The sequence below is a fragment of the Anopheles marshallii genome, chromosome X (assembly GCF_943734725.1).
Source record: "Anopheles marshallii chromosome X, idAnoMarsDA_429_01, whole genome shotgun sequence".
In the NCBI taxonomy this organism is placed as follows: Eukaryota; Metazoa; Arthropoda; class Insecta; order Diptera; family Culicidae; genus Anopheles; species Anopheles marshallii.
This window is the reverse complement of record NC_071325.1, coordinates 9,930,731-9,947,685: the sequence shown is the minus strand read 5'-3', so window position 1 is coordinate 9,947,685 and position 16,955 is coordinate 9,930,731. Positions and strand designations below refer to the sequence as shown.

At 48.3% G+C, this 16,955-nt stretch overlaps 2 protein-coding genes across 2 annotated transcripts in view; both read left to right on the top strand.

The window, feature by feature from the left end:
* The window catches only part of LOC128719153 (uncharacterized), a 34,117-nt gene extending 30,500 nt beyond the window's left edge, over positions 1-3,617 (top strand). Inside the window, exon 9 of the mRNA XM_053812779.1 lies at positions 30-3,617. Coding sequence (XP_053668754.1) covers positions 30-3,617 — 3,588 coding nt within the window. The remainder of the gene's footprint in view (positions 1-29) is intronic.
* Positions 3,618-14,455: 10,838 nt separating this feature from the next.
* Positions 14,456-16,292, top strand: LOC128708414 (uncharacterized). The gene is made up of 2 exons (XM_053803396.1): positions 14,456-15,027; positions 15,197-16,292. The coding sequence occupies exons 1-2, from the start codon at positions 14,456-14,458 to the stop codon at positions 16,290-16,292; spliced, it is 1,668 nt and encodes a 555-aa protein (XP_053659371.1).
* The last annotated feature ends 663 nt before the right edge of the window (positions 16,293-16,955 follow it).

The following is a 16,955-nucleotide window of genomic DNA, read 5'->3' as shown; positions in this document are numbered from 1 at the left end:
ATGCGTGCGACGGCAGGCGGCAACCGCAGCAGGGGCGCGAACTGGCGACCGGTGGCGGGCTGCCCGATGCGGGTGACGGTAGTGCCGGCGGGTTGGACCCGTGCCAGAACCGGACCCGGGCCGGAAGTTCAAGGTTCAGCTCGAAGCGACGTACCACTCGTAACAATCGCCACACGGTGGGCGTCAGTCGTGAGGAGCTTGCCGACGCGAGAAGATTCATCGAGGAGATGGTGATGATGGACAACAGACACCAGTCGGACCAGTCCGTGACGTCACCGGAGAAGGCGTACCTGCTGCAAAAGCAGCAATCGCTCGGCACGGTGCTGGGTGCAGAGCCGGAAGCGGTAAACACCGGTGGGGCCGTACAAACGGGGCTGCCGCTGCTGAACGGTGGACCGGCACCCGCGACCGCCTTCGCCATGAAGCGTCCGAGCCAGTTCGTGCCGAAAGAGATGCAGAACGTACAGGCATCGCTGGATAAGTTGGTTCTGCCGGGAACGGGCGGGAAGCCGGCAACTGCGCCGACCCACCCATCGCCCGGGGCCTCTCAGGTGCGTACCAAGCCGTTCAAGGAAAAGCTGCTGATCCGGCAATCCATCAGCGTTGATCAAGATCTGCCGCCCGCCGTGATCGACAAGCAGGAGTCTGTTAGTGCAAAACCGATCGACCTTCACAAACACAAGACGGCGGAGCGTATTGCCAAACACCACCATCAGCAGCAGCAGCAGCAGCAACCAGAGTTACCTTTCAAGAAACCCACGCAAACCGTTGCCCAACGCGCACTGGTGAAAAAGTACTCCTTCAACGATGGTTCCAGCTCGGACGAGGACGTCGCGCGACGTGCACAGCGCAAGACGGACGAAACGTCGAAAACGGCGGAACAGATGGTGTTGCGCAACAAGATCACACCGGCCGAACAACCCGGCCCCGCCAGCACCGTCGTGATCAACACCGTGCAGAAAATCGTAAGCCGCGAGACGAAACCGACCGGCGGGGAGAAGGGTCCGTGCGTCACGCGCCGGCCGCAGCATCTCAACGGTAGCCGCACGCCCGAATCGCACAAGGACGATGCGCGACCGCTCAACAAGTACGCCAGCAAGAAGCTGCGCATGAAGCGTGCCAACACGATCGATCTGCCGAAAAGTCTGCCGCAGCAGCTGGCGAGCGACGACGGTGCCGGGGACGACGATGACGGCAGGCACGACCCGCAGCCGGAACGGTCCCACGGTCACAGCACCCGTCCGGCAGCGGCGCACCAGCCGGGAGCGTCCGGCGGCAAATATTTGCCAGCGGCCGGGCCGGCCGTGCCGCCGGTCGATGTGCCCGACTTTAAGCCGCGCACCGAGAACGACCTCAAGTTTATGGCGTTTCTGCAGCGGCAGAACCAGCAGTCGCGCCAGGTGTGGAGCAAACCGGTGCGGGAACACGTCGGTTCGAACAACTGGACGCACAAGTTCGACCATCTGAAGAGCAACTTCGAGCAGGCGGAGCGGCGCGACCGGTCCGAACTGCCGCCCAAGTACGGCGCGGCACCGAAGACGTCGGCGATGAGCTTCTGGCGGCAGGCGGAAAGCGGCTCATTCGACGAAGGTGCCAAGGTGGGCCCGGTTAAGCAGCACGCCAAATCGGTCACACCGAATCAAACGGCCGGCTTCCGGGGGGCCGGTGGTAGGGTTGCATCAGCGGGCCCGAGTGCGTCGGCATCGCCGCGAACGACGCAGTCGGGCGGTAAGTATGGTCCGACGACGTCGCACACCTTCCACCCCGAAACCTCCCCGGGCAGCCCGATCGTGGAGGGGAAGCTGGTGCTGCCGAAGGCGGTGCCGGCCGGCAGCTTGGTGAACCATTTTTCCCACGCACCCGCATCGGCGTTTAAGCCGATCCCGAAGAAGATACCGCCGGCCAGCATGGAGTTCAAGCCCATCCAGCACGAGCTGGACGTTGTGAAGCCGATACCGGCCCGTATATCGAACGCAACGGGGCTGGTGAAGCAGCTCGTCGCGACCGGGTTTAAGGAAACGCCCGAGGTCAAACCCGAACCGATGCACGTGCAGCTGGGGCTGGTACGGTCGCTGGCGGCCCAGGGATATCAGGAGACACCGTACGTGCCGCTGCCGAAGCTGGAACGCACACCCACGCACAACGTGCTGAACTACAAGCCCCGACCCGACGGGTCGAGCGTTGCCGAGCCGGCACCGCCTGCCCCGTGGGTGGGCAAGCGATCGAGCGAGGTGACGGGACCTGCTGGGAGCCGCGTGGCTAGTATCGCTGCCACCAAGTTCACCGCGAACTCCTTCGGGCACAACAAACCGTCTCTGCCGACGCAGCAACCGCTGACCTACCAAGGCTCGCTGAAGTACGCCGAGAAGCCGCTCTCCTACCAGCAGATGGCTGGCGGTGGGTCACTGCCCTACGAGAAGCGCGCCTCGTTACCGGACGTCTCGGTGGCACATCTCGGCACATTCACCTTCACCGACTACACGCAGCCGGAAGCGGTGTCCACGTTCACGCTGAATCGCAGCGACTCGCTCACCAATCCGGAAAATGCGCCGCTCGTGCTGACGAGCACGAACTCCGTCTTCAGCCCGACGGCCGCACCGGTAACGCCCAACCAGCAGCATCCACAGCAGATCAACTATCTCACCGTGAACGTCGAACGGCAGCAGGGACCTGCCGGGGTGTCCCCGCACTCCTCGGCGAACGATGAAGACGACTACGATTGTGACGATCTGGAGTCGGTCGACTCGCAGGAGATGCGTGTGGTGACCCGGGTGATGCAGGCCCCGCTGGGCCGGCAGGCCACGTACACGGCCGCTATGCGGCCGACCCACCTGACCGGGGGCACCTACGACACCAGCGGCCGGGGATCATTGATTGCGCAGCACCTGCAATCGTCGCTGAAGAAGATCAAAGACAAAAGCCCAACACCGCCGAAACCGCGCCAGCCGAGTCTGGCCGGTGCTGGCGAGCCGAACCGGCGCCCGATCGTGGCGCCGCAGGTGGAGGTTACGCTGCCCACTCCGGACCAAACGCAACCGCCGGTACCGGCGCACGCCATCTACAACAACGTGCAGCCCCATCCGATGCATCGGTTCGCGGAGCAGTCCCTGGCACGGACCAAGTCCAGCCACTCCCTCGCGGTGCCGAGCACGGTGCAGCAGTCGCGCCCGATCAGTGCCGAAAAGCAGCGCACCGTCGAGGCGTACTTCACCGGACAACCAGCGGGCCAGCCCGCCGGCTACCTGATGGCCCGGACCGCTTCCAACCACAATCTGGTGCTGCGCGACAAGTCGTCCCTGGCCGCACCGCACGGCACCGTCCGGCCCGTGTCCTACGCCATGGGTCACAACGCGGGCTACTACGGCGGCGGTGGCACCCAGCAGGGGCAGCAACAGTCACACCCGAGCTACGCACCGCACGCCTCGCTACACGCCCAGAAGCGACACGGGCCGAGCTACCTGGGTGACGCACCGCCGTACCATCCGCAGCCGCACGGTGGAGGACTGCTGCGTAGTCGCACGATGCCTCACATACCGCTCGGCAGCCTGGCGCTGCTCGACGAGAACAACGTGGAGGACGCGTTCGAGGAGCTGATGAACCAATCGTTCGCAGTCTAGACGGGGGCTGCGGATGTGTGAACCACACGCAGAAGAGCACTCCCTATCCGTGTGGCAGCAGTTGCGTGCGATGTACTGTTCGGACATCCCGTACGATGCCGCCATCTACCGGGTTGCGATGGCACCGTGCCACTTGCTAAGCATTCCAGACTCCTTCCGCAATCGCATGCGATACATCTTACGGGGCAGAGTATTACTAAGTAGCCCTTCCGCTGTTCGAACACGTTGTTGAAGCTTTGGATGTTGGTTTTTTTTTTATTATTTCGTGTCGGTGTGATCATCTGCAGCGCTCCGGAAAGAAAACCTCACCGACGTATACTACTAGCGGTAGCCTGTCCGAATCTACCCGCGCGTGCAGTCGTGAGTGAAGCATTAGATTTAGCATGTCGCACATTCGCCCCCTCCACATGTAGTTAAATATTGCGGCGCTGTGCACTATAAACCGCACCAGTGCAGGCTGCATTTGAAGTTCTCACCGAAGTACGCTTTAAGCTATGATTAGTGTGATCACGTCTGCTGTATCTCTTACTACGCCTCGCTGATCTCAACAGTATATGAGCATTTGTCGACTAGTGATAGTGAAAATGCTGTAAGCATTTTCAACCCATTGGAAGCTGGCCCCGGTCAGTTGGTGTACCTACCACGACACGCCAAACCCCGTGAGAGCCTTGCTGCTACTACCGCTACTTACACGATTCTTCAGGCCACTCAGTGCCGAACCACTGGCGATGCACACCGGCAGCGGGAAGATATATCCCACCATCGTCGCCATGACTCGCTAGCGAATTCCTCGCACCTCGGGGTCGGATGTTCGTTTGGGTCAACCTCCCCCACCCACCCCCCCGACATCCCACCCTCCCCCGATTCATCCCACCAAGAAGAAGACCTTGCCCACAGTTCCCGCAGTCTGCCTAGCTAATGGCGGACCCAACATGCGTGGGCGGGTGAGGGGGAGGGGTGGTGGTGGTCTTAGTAAACTGTCAGCAGGGAAAAATGCAACCAAAACATTAAAAAAAAAAAAGAAAAACCCCACAACTTCCACCTTTCAACGCTAAACGAACGTATCGCACCCCTTCTTCTCTTACATACCAGTGCAAATTACACCCCACTCAGTGAGTTTCGAACGATTATATGCCATTTTTTTTTGTCTGTCGTTTTTCGTTTTGTTTTTGCGTGTTTGTGGTTTTTTTTTACTCTCTCTCTCTCTCTCTCTCTCTCTCTCTCTCTCTCTCCTTCATTATCGTTCCTTTTACGATCATTTTGATTATCGTTTCCGGTTTTGCCCCTTACCCCTCACAAATCGTTGCTCATACCCGCCCCCCCTCCACACTATATTCAGTAGGGTTTGATAATCTAAAATCCGCTAACATCCATGCTAGCGATCTCCCCTTTCCGACATTGGGTTTTGTGGGCAAAACAAATGTGACCGATGGTCTGCAGCCTGCCAGCAGCCCCTTCCAAATTACCCACATAACACAAGCTATTTGTATACTGCAGTGTCGTGTCTAATGAATCTTTTGAATAGTGCCATTGAATCTTTCCGTGTAGCGCCATTTTAAATCACGAGTCGACTCTCCAAGCATTCATGAGCTCTCATAGAACTTCCGAATCCACCACGATTCATGCACGATGCGCGTATCGTCTGTGAGGAGTCATGAAACTGCAGCACAGAGACTCAGAGTCATTCATTCCGCCAAAAGATTCATTTAGAATTGAATCTTTCCGTGTAGCGCCATTTTAAATCACGAGTCGACTCTCCAGGCGTTCATGAGCTCTCATAGAACTTCCGAATCCACCACGATTCATGCACGATGCGCGCATCGTCTGTGAGGAGTCATGAAACTGCAGAACAGACACTCAGAGTCATTCATTCCGCCGAAAGATTCATTTAGAATTAAATCTTTCCGTGTAGCGCCATTTTAAATCACGAGTCGACTCTCCAGGCGTTCATGAGCTCTCATAGAACTTCCGAATCCACCACGATTCATGCACGATGCGCGCATCGTCTGTGAGGAGTCATGAAACTGCAGAACAGACACTCAGAGTCATTCATTCCGCCGAAAGATTCATTTAGAATTAAATCTTTCCGTGTAGCGCCATTTTAAATCACGAGTCGACTCTCCAGGCGTTCATGAGCTCTCATAGAACTTCCGAATCCACCACGATTCATGCACGATGCGCGTATCGTCTGTGAGGAGTCATGAAACTGCAGAACAGACACTCAGAGTCATTCATTCCGCCGAAAGATTCATTTAGACTCAAGAATCGGAATCCGATTCACCCCAACACTAGTATACTGCGTGCGTAGTGGCGTAAAAAAAAGCTCGACGCTTCCGTTGCTTGTCCGCTGTCGTGTACAAATTGTGTATTGCCCCCCCCCCGAGTCTTGTGCTTTTCTCACCGCACAGCAGCATGGTCACGCCGTAGGCAAACCAACCTGCCGTTGCTCCAAAGGCAAGTTGCGGGACATACTTTGCACCAAAAACGTCAGTCTCAAATAGCATCCATACGGTACAGTCAGCACACTCCGTCTTGGTGTCCAGGTCGGAGGAAAGCGACATCAGCTTATCCAATGCATCTTGGGAGCTTGAAGAGTGATGCGCAATTGGTGTGCCAAATTTTAACTTTCCTCTCCTTTTTATGTTTGGAATAACGGATGTGCAAAGTATGTACAATATGTCGTCTTCGGTCCTTTCCACGTTACTAGACATTACTAATGTACACGCCATTTCAATTCCAAATTCTTCACCATTGTACCATTCTGCGGAGTTTCTTATAATGCAGAATGGGTCTTGCTCAACTCTCGGCCATTATCGCTCCATCTCATACGCTGTGTCGTCATCGATTGTTTGCTACATATATATGTTTGTGTGTGTATGTGTTTGTATTCGTAGTGTGCTGTAGTGGCAAATGTGTGTGTGTGTGTGTAACATCCGTTTGCATATAGATCAACAGTAGTTGAGTTGACTGGACTCCTCAGTGAAGCCAACCCAAGTAACCGAGCAGCGTTACAGGTTGATTGATTGAGGCTGATCAGGTGACCCGACTTTACGCATGTACGGCTGCAATGTTTGCTGAGTTGCTAAATAGTGTTGCTCTGCTTTATTCGTGTCGTCGTTGCGTGTTGTACTTTGTCCAAGATCCTGTTTGCTCCAAGATGTAATTAGATGTGGCTTGCATTCGTTTAGTTTACTACTTTGACTACCCTACATCCTAGTATCGTACTAGCAAAGCTGACTAATAGGCTCGCTGCCCAAGTCCCCTGACCCGTGTACTACCCTTATCGCTAACAAAACGTTACTCTTTCTCTCTTCTCTGCGTTCTCTTTTCATTCCGATCCGTTCTCTTTCGGCGTCCTAGCAGTCCAACAAACAACCACCCGTACTATCGCTAACACGAAAATGGAATCACAGGATGGCTCGGCTGTTACAACAAGGACAACGGGTAAGATATCCGGCGGTTTCAACAAGTAGCAACTGCGCACCGACCGCTCTAACGTCTCCGCTTACTATCTCTTTCAGTTACGACCAAGACCGTTGCCTCCAGCGCTCCGAAGCCACTGTCACCTTTCGCCAAGTTCCGACAGCTCGATAAGCAAAATTCCCTCTCATCGCAATCACCTCCTAAGTGAGTAGATGGTCTAGCAATTTACCTCCGCTAACAAAAGATTACCCCCCCCCCCCCCCCCCCCCCTTTTACGAATAGAAGTCGCATTATGAACGATGCAAGACAATGTCTAAGTTGTTTCTTCACGTCATACCGCATTACACCGCAAACCACATTGATTGGACACGAAAAAGGCATTCCAACTATTGCGAACCATATTCGTAAAATAAGTAACTTTCAAATTCCCTTGTCGAACCATTTTTAGAAACATTGTTCGGATATCCCTCCCCCCTCTCATACCCATTCACATAGATTAATATCTTCTAACAGTTTCATTCTATGAAAGGTTTCATTGTGCATCCCCTTGGTAGTAGACATCCCGGCCATAATCATTTCCCGTTGACCGTGCATTTACTGACAACTTCATGCGTCCGTTTCGGGGGCTAACTTGACTAGTTGGGCATGTTTGGACATCTCATTGGGTTGAGTCTAAGATGTCACCATAAGGGCGGGATAGAGTAGATGAAGTTAAACCAATCGTATGAAGAAGTATCGTTGAAATTCTTGCAAAAGTATGCTAGTGCACTGTAAGTTGGTTTGCCCTGAAAGTAGAATTAATTCTTAGACGTTGGACATCACGGTTATGCGTAGTACTCCAGGAAGCTTCGTAACTAATCCGGGTCGTATCTAAGTGCTCAAGAAGTTTTGTTCCTAAACGCCACAGCTAACATCATCATTCAGTTTCACCATGCCTCATCGATCACACGGACGGCAAGCATCCAACGGAACCTCCAACCAAATTATGTCCTACACCGTGAGTCTTCCCCTTGACTGAGGCGAACGCATTTATTTCACTATCGTTCCGTCACCATCCCTCCAAAGAGATCCAACCCAAGATCAGAGCATTGAGTGTCATGATCAACTTTTCACAACAAGTAATGCCATAATCATTAGGGTTTTTGTATTGCTTTCCCCGACATTGTTTGGTTCACTGATATTTCTTTGGGCTCTCCAACCGAACCCTCTTCTACCACGATATTATCATCTTGAAATGAACGAGCTCGAACTTAAAACTGATACTAAATATTTTTTTCTTCCACACACCAATACATTCTCTCTTTCTCTCTTTTTATCTCTCTTTCTCTCTCTCCTGCTTTCATGTCATTCGCAAACTTCATGACCTTTTCCTATTCAATTATTTCCTGCGATGCCCTCCCCAAACTGAACATCCACGTCAATTGCCACACGTGCTACTGCTTTGATTTTTAAACCGTGCAACTTCGATTACCATACTGCTGTATCCCGTTTCCTGCTTTGTTCTGTTTACCCCCCCACCCACCGCCCCACACTTTTACCGTTCTGTTGTTTTCCCATTCGCTTTTCGCGGCAAAACGTATGCTCCTCCGTGCATCTCTTTTTGGGTACGCCGTGTCGCATTGATGGTCGTGCCGATACCGCACGTACCAACACACTAGCTCCCCTAAGACACCAACACCGACGACACCGTCCGCCGCGATGGGTCCCATGTTTAAGTTTACCGATCCCGCATTGAATCGTCGCGCCGCAACTGTTAAGGATCAATTGTTGCAGTGGTGCCAGATGAAGACGAAGGAATATGAGGTACAGCCATTTTGTTTGCTCTATCCCAAAACCAGCGTCCCCAAAAACCCCAACGCCCTTCTCCCCGCCACCTGCAGCTTCCGATCAATACTTCCTCAAAAACTGTTGTTCCCTTACGCTGCCGGGGCGTATTCCGGGGAACGATATGCTCGATGGTTTTGTTTTCCTTTATCACTTTTTGCTGCCTAGCTCCCACGCTTTTGAACGTCATTTTGTTACTTGTGCCTGTCTTGTGCAATCTTTGAATTGAAGTCCCTTCCCCTCCTTCCTACCCCACACTGTCAGGCATGGCGATCAGTTTCATCTTGTAACATGGATAGGTTTGGGTTTTGTTTTGTTTATGTTGGGTCTGGCTGTTAATTTGAAGAATCCGCACGTCATACTCACTGGACCATGTTGTAAACAACAATTATGATGCGTGTGTGTGTGTGGGTGTTTTTTTTTTTATTCTTAGTGTCTGCTTGCTCCATCTTTCCGCTCACATCTGTCTTCTCTTACTCTTTGCCAACAGCACCTTGCAGGCATTGCTGGCCGGTGCGCACGAACAATTTCTCGAACGAATTTCTTTGTGGTTGTGCGTAGATCAAAATTAGTACTCGACATCTTCCACCACTACTGACCCATTCCCTGCGCGTGCTTTTGCAAACAGCTTCCCTTAACCTGTATGCTTCTGCTTGTTTCAATGTTCACGCCGAGTGTACAGCATGCCCTGACGCACACCAAAACCAACGGCAGAGTCTTTGCGTTGTTCGCCAGTGCCTGCATCTTCATGGTTTTGCTATGTTAACTATTAAGCACTGTTATTTACTGCACGTTTTTCACCAGTCAAAATTAGCTTCCGACCAGATGTTAGGGCTACCTGTATAGTTGCGTTTGTATATCTTGTATTCCTAAACATTCGTCACAGATAAGGTAAACGTACAGTCACGACATGGCATGAGAAGAGATAATGTCTTGAAAATATTCAGATATGCATTGCGATACAACTAAGATGCTTGTAAGTATTGTCCCAATAAGGTACACAATGGAAAGAAATGTACAGAAATTCAGCTCCTCGTTAAACTCTGTACCCTAGGTATTGCTTGTTTATTTAAGGTTCGTTGCATATTTACTTTTACTACATGTTTACTATTCAAGTAGAAGAACTTTAAGAACCTGCTAAAGTAAAATAAAATACCAGAAAAATCTAACTTCACCAACGATTGACAGGTTGTGCAATTTATCGCAGTTTTTCGAGTATCGTATTCATCTTCAAAAATGAAGTGATTGCAAATGGCAATGAAAAAAATATAAAGATAGTTGAATGCTATAAAGTTCACTAGAATTTTATGGGTAATACTTTACAGAAATGTGGGAATGTTTAACTTCTTGGAGGAGGCCGTAAAGCATCCATGACTTCTGAGCCTGTCTTTGTTATTCAGAGTTAAGTAGATCTCTTTTTCCAACAAGACCCTGCAGGTGCCTACTGCTCAGATGTGGATGGGCTCGACTACCAGTGTCGTATAACAAAGTCCATCTTGTTCAAGAGTATGTTTTCCTCGTTTAGACGACCACTCTGATCTTCCAAGCGAACGATGAGGTCACTTTGTCTTGGTTTTCAACTTCATCAGCTCTTGCCGCAGATTCCCCATATAATATCTCTGATTGTCATTAGCGGATATCTACAAAAGGTGAAGGCTTAGGAGTTAGGGAACTCTTTTCAATAATCGCAAAATGTAATAAGTTATAAAAAAAAGACATGCGTTGTATATACATCCGAGATATACCGAGTATTAAAGGATAAATTTCTTTCGGATGACGTTTGGTTGTGTGAAATGCATGAATACTAACAACTAACATATTTCCCTGAATGTTTGATTAGTTATTGGTGGACTGTAGAGTGGCTTTCTGGAATGTGCTGGTTTATGTTTGATTACGCATTGACAACAAACGCCAAATAATTGCAAGCATTTAGCTAGAATTTGTATATTTTGCTGCACCCTTGCCATCTACTCCATTTATCTTTTTATCTGTCCAATGAACTTAAAAGAAGACGCTATCGCTGACGTATTTGTGTTTGGTAACCTCGTTTAAACCTTATTACGTTTTTCTTCGTCTTCCCACTTGCCGCCACCGTCCTGTGCCGCCAGAACGTTAAGATAGAAAACTTCTCCACCAGCTGGTCAGATGGAATGGCATTCTGTGCGCTGATTCACCATTTCTTGCCGGACGCTTTTGATTTTAGCAAACTAACACCACAACAGCGTCGCCATAACTTCACTCTCGCCTTCCGAGTGGCTGAGTAAGTACCCTTGACGCCGCAGATAATGGCCGACCGACCCACTAACGTCCGTTATAACGTCTATTTTTAGTGAAAAAGCCGGGATCGCGCCCCTACTGGATGTGGATGATATGGTTGCAATGCGAAAGCCTGACTGGAAATGTGTCTTCACCTACGTGCAGTCCATTTATCGACGCTTCAAAAATGAAATCTAAGCAAAACATGTTGCAATAGGAAGAGCAAGTACGGCTAGTAATCATTATTGCGGCGGTGCGGCAAAAGGCCAAAAGTGTGTTATTAGTTGTTACAGTGTTAAATGTTCCGGGGGGATAAAAAAAAAACTTTTGCTTTTGCCGCCGCCGCGTAGCCATCCTTCCGGGGAAGTTAGAAACATACGTGCGCGATATTCCTTCTGCCCAACACATTACACACCTAACACAGATTGTCCTGTAGTGCAAACAAGCAACTCTAATGGATCAATCACTTTTCGCTTGGAAGGGAAATTGCGAGCGTTTCCCATCATTTCGTAGCTAATTTTTGTGTTGCGGCCCAACATGGAACGATTCCTTTGCTTCTTTTCGACGAAGTTAAACCGAATCAGACACCTTATCCTTAAAGAGTGAAGATTCCATCTGAATCCACGGTAGAAGTTTCTTATGTTTAGGGAGAAGCACGTCCTCTCTGGGAGGGATATTTGTTTTGGAACTTTTATATTTTTTATTGTTATTCTTTTAAGCTTGCCAAAATCTGCCAACTTTGCTATATACCGCTCCGACTATCAACGCACAATTAGCTGTTATTTAACAAAAGAAAAGGTTCGATAATTATCTTCCCATGCTTCCATGTTCTATTCTGCCTACCGATCGTACGAATATAACGAATCGAAGAAAACAAAACAAAAAAAAAACACTTAACAACGAATTGCAATTTGCAACCAAGCAGGCAAAGCATGCGGTTATACAAAGGTATAATTTTGTTTGTTTAAATAACTGTGTCCTGCGTAGCAGTCTGGCGAACAAGATTTAACAAATGAAACATGAACGAGTTAAAAAAACAAACAAACATACAAAGGGATTATTGCGAAGGGAGGAATGTTTTGGGGTATTTATCCTTATAAAAGATGATATATAATTGTTTTTTCGTGTTTATCATATTATGCTCTCGTAATTAATTCTAGTAAGCAACACTGTTGTTGTTCAGAAACAATTAGTAAGAACAACGCGTTTGTTCCATTCAATCATTATATGTACGAAGAAATACATGTTTTAATCACGCTTCCACGTTTCATGTTTAGTGTGTGTTCTTGTCTGTTTGGTAAGGGAGAGTTTTACTAACTTGGAAAGAAAATTATTTAAGAGGGAAAAACATTATAAAAACATTATATAACATTATATCTATGTTTGGTGTTATAGTGTTATGTATTTCTACACTTTATCCAAACATACCGATCCGAAGAAGTCCGTTGTGTAGGAAAGAATACAACAGTATAACAGTAGGAGTAGAACAGTGCAAAAAATTAAAGGAAAATATAGTTGAGAAAAAGCTTACCAATAGGAGAAAGAGCTATGGTTCGCAATAGCAGAATGTCTAGAAGGCAAGGAAAGAAGAGTGAGCTTGAGAGATAGATCGCAGTAGGCGTATACGAATCAGACCAAGCATCTTCTAGACCCTGTTAATACAATTCTTCACGTGGAGTTAAAAAACAACCTGAAGGTCAAACACTCCAACAGGAAAGAAAATCATTTTGAAGAATAGAACACTCAGTGTGGGAAAAGAAAGTAAGAGATATTGTCAGGTCATCTGCATGTAGAAGATGATCTAATTCTAGAAGGATGCGACTCACATGTATCACAGAGAAATTGTCTAAGAACGCTACCCTGGCAAACTCCGGAAGTAACTCCGGAAAATATTTTTTCGAGATGAGTTCTGAGAGAGGAGTGGTAAAACTGCAATAACGAAGTCGATACGAAGATGTTTTTCAGAAATCATAGATACACTATGATGTATGGAATAAATGACTTTGTTAACTTAAGAAAATTTAAAGTATTTTTAATAAAGTCTAACCGATTTGAGCTCGTTATTCTTCATTCTGGATGTCGTTTAACCCAAGCATTTTATCACAATCAGATATCAATCGATATATTTATTTACACCATGCCCATTGCTCATACCGATACTGTATGTGCGGAGCAATAATCTGTTGTGTTTTAAATCTTAAGCATTGTGATAATGGTATTTACATTTTCGAAACGAGATACATGTCATAAACATGACGTACCGAGCTGGACAAACAGTGCAAGAATAACGTACGATAAGGTCCGACTGTAAATTACTCAACCATGTGCCAGAAGTGGGCTTGTTCTCGGATGGGCTGCTTGCCCGTGCCTACCGTGGGCTTAATGACCGGCTCAAAGGTCGTAGTGCTGTGGCGTGATGATAGCGATGTACGGCTCACGGTTCTTTAGTGAAAATATGCACAATTGCTCAGCAATTACCGTACTTGTCGAGGCGCGTTGTAGCTCTCAGGAAATTCGCGAGGTGCAAAATAAAGATAGTTAAGGTTAGCCATTAAAAAATCTGTCAAAAAAGAGCACCCATGAGGCATTAGAATGGGCTAATAGCTGTATATCATCGTACGAAATACATCCATAAATGTCTCTGATGTGTGACCCCCCCCCCCCCCCTTTTCTTACGTTAAATAGGTATAATTCTGTTCTCGTTAATCACTGCATCGTGACAAGCATGCGATCAGCCTACGGTCATCAAGATTTAACATGTTTCAGCAATTACCTTGTTTGGACATAGACACACAATAGCAAACATCTTATAAAAAAGACGCTTAACAGGTATAAGATCTAAAGAAGATTATACGGAGCAGGAGATAGCATTAAATTGGAACAGGTTTATCAAGGATTAGCTTATGCCGAGCATACATACTCATCATATCCATGCATCCACACAGTGGACTGTGGACTTGGAGAATAATCTTTATTCTCTCGTGAAACTGCTGTATCATTACAATGCTATCATCTCTTTTTCTCTCTTTACCATCAATCCTTCTCGACCTTTTCCTCCATCTGTCTTCTTCAGTTCTTTCCTTTCGTTTCTGGCTTTCCTGGTTCGTTCATCTTGAAGTTGTTTGTTTGCCATTCACTAGCACAATTATCTGCCAGTTGCGTGGCATCGTTTGCGTGTACTCCGGCAGTAGCACTAAACAGGGTCTAGGTTACTTTAACGACCAAGCGCACGACACAATTGTCAGTTCGTTAAAGAGTGTTGCCCTGTTCACACGCTACAATCGGAGCACAAATCAAACGCTGTGGAGACAAATTCGCCAATCATCGGAAGTGTAATGGCGGACAAACAGCTGAAGCGAGGTCACAACTGCTACTACAACCCATTAACACATATATGGAGCGGTTTATCTACACCGCCACTGTTCAATGTGAATCAGAGTGTTGGGCAGCTTATACTCAAAACGCTGCAGCGATGTGACCCAGAGCAGGTTACACAAATCAGCGCTGACATCGATCAAGGTCGTCCAGTAACCTGTCGGGAGATGTATCTCCGAACGGTCCGCATCGCGGAACACCTGTCCCAGCTCGGGTACGGCAAGCACACGCCGATGGCAGCCCTGGCATCCCGCAATGGCGAACACGTAGCGCCGGTGATGTTCGCTTGTTTCGCATTAGGCATCCCCGTCAATACGCTGGATGTAACGTTCAACGTTAGCGATTTCGCGCATATGTTCAGCGTCATGCGCCCGGTGCTCGTGTTTGTTGAGAGTAACATCTTGAGCGTGGTTCGTGATGCTGCTAAACGGGCCATGATTGATCCCCAGTATATACTGTTCGAAGAACCGATCAACGGCTATCGTCACGTGATGGATCTGTTAGAGCCAACTGCTACCGAAGATTCATTTGAGTGAGTATTGAGAATCAACGGTAATAAGCAGATGGTCTAGGCCGTAAATCTCCCAATTGCAGCATTCTATGACACTTTAGTTTTGTTAGCCATTCAAACTGCACTTGTACGGGGTCTTTTATCTGTTACACCCTAATGCTCATACACACTTCTCTTTCAACTTGTATAGACCCACCATGATAGACGATCCTTCTTCACACCTGGCAGCAGTTCTCTGCTCCTCTGGGACGACCGGATTGCCTAAAGGTGTTAGCTACTCTCACTCGTTCTGCATCGCAAATCTACCGACCGTATGGCGCATGGCTCCGTCGGATTGCCTACTCGCCTACAGCTCACTGTACTGGCTGTCCGGTTTTGCCTCGCTAATAATCGGTACGGTGGCACAGGCAACGCGCGTCATTACCCGGGAACCGTTCACCCCACAGCAAGCCCTTGACACGATGGAGCAACATCGTGTGACGATCGCCTTCTTCCCGCCCTATCAAGCAAACCTTCTGGTACACGAGCCACAGCTCGCAAAGAAATGCTTGCCTGCACTGCGGCTATTACTCTGTGGGGGTGCACGCGTCTCGAAGCAGCTGTACGCTTCGTTGCGAAACTGCCTGCCATCACATACGCTTGTCCAAATCGGTTACGGTATGTCCGAGTCCTGCCTCATCTCAATGACGGACGGTGAGAGTTACCGGGACGATTGTGTCGGTACGCTGCAAGCACGTGCCGAGGCACGGATCCTGGACGACGAGACCGGCCAGCGGGGTCTTCCGCCTGGTGAGCCGGGTGAAATTTTGCTCCGCGTACAGATACCCTTTTCCGGGTACTATGGAAACAAGGCTGCTACAGACGACATCATGAGCACGGATGGTTGGATACGTACCGGCGACATTGGGCATTTCGACACGGATGGTCATCTGTACGTAATTGACCGTAAGAAGGACATCATTAAGTATGCAAACTATCAGATATCTCCAACAGAGCTGGAAACACTGATCAAACAATTACCGGGAGTGCTTGAGTGTTGCGTTGTTGGTCTACCGGACGAAGGAACCGATCTACCCGCAGCGCTTGTTATTCGCTCCCCAGGCGTGGTCGGGGATGCGCTTTCGGCTGAACAGGTGCAGCAGTATGTGGATGACCATGTAACCAATTATAAACGGCTCCGGGGAGGAGTTTACTTTACCACAGAGATACCTCTAACGCCTTCGGGAAAAATAGTGCGCCGGAAGTGCCTTGAAGTAGTACAAAATATTCGTGAGGGTAAACAATGAAGCGAGGCTTTACTCAGATGAAGAGTGAGTCCCGTTCATAAACGACGAAACAAAAACTGTAGTTAAGCTAGAAAAAAAGCTATCAAATTTCAATAAAACGGTTAAGGAAGTTTGTTTGTTATAATGTATTATAATATTATTCATCGCTTTCCTTGCGTTGAAGTCTCCTTCTCCGTGCCTCTACAGGTATTCGTTAAACTTATTAAGTAATTATCCTCCAAAAAGCAAAGGATTTCCACAGTTGGTGAAAGAGTTTGCATCTCTTTACAGCCAATTACACTCTAAAACATATTAACGATATAAAGGTAAATGTGGAATATTCACGAAACTGATTGGTGACTGAATGAATAAGATGACTTTCTTGAAAGAAGGAGCGCTCTATAATGGCTCTGAAAAAAAAACACATTATATCCTATTTTTGCTACCACATTAACAGTTTTTATTAACATAAGACAAAGCTATCCTTGGAACATAACTTTGCGAACGGAATCTTGATTTTGTGTAACATAAATATTGTTAAATACGTTTAATAATTTAATAAGTTTTGAAATAAAGTTCTTATCAAATTAATACATTTAGGATGATTTTTCGAAATGTACGGTGTGGATCCTTGTACACCCAATACCCGAGATACGCAGCTCTCGACTTACGCGGATTTAAAAA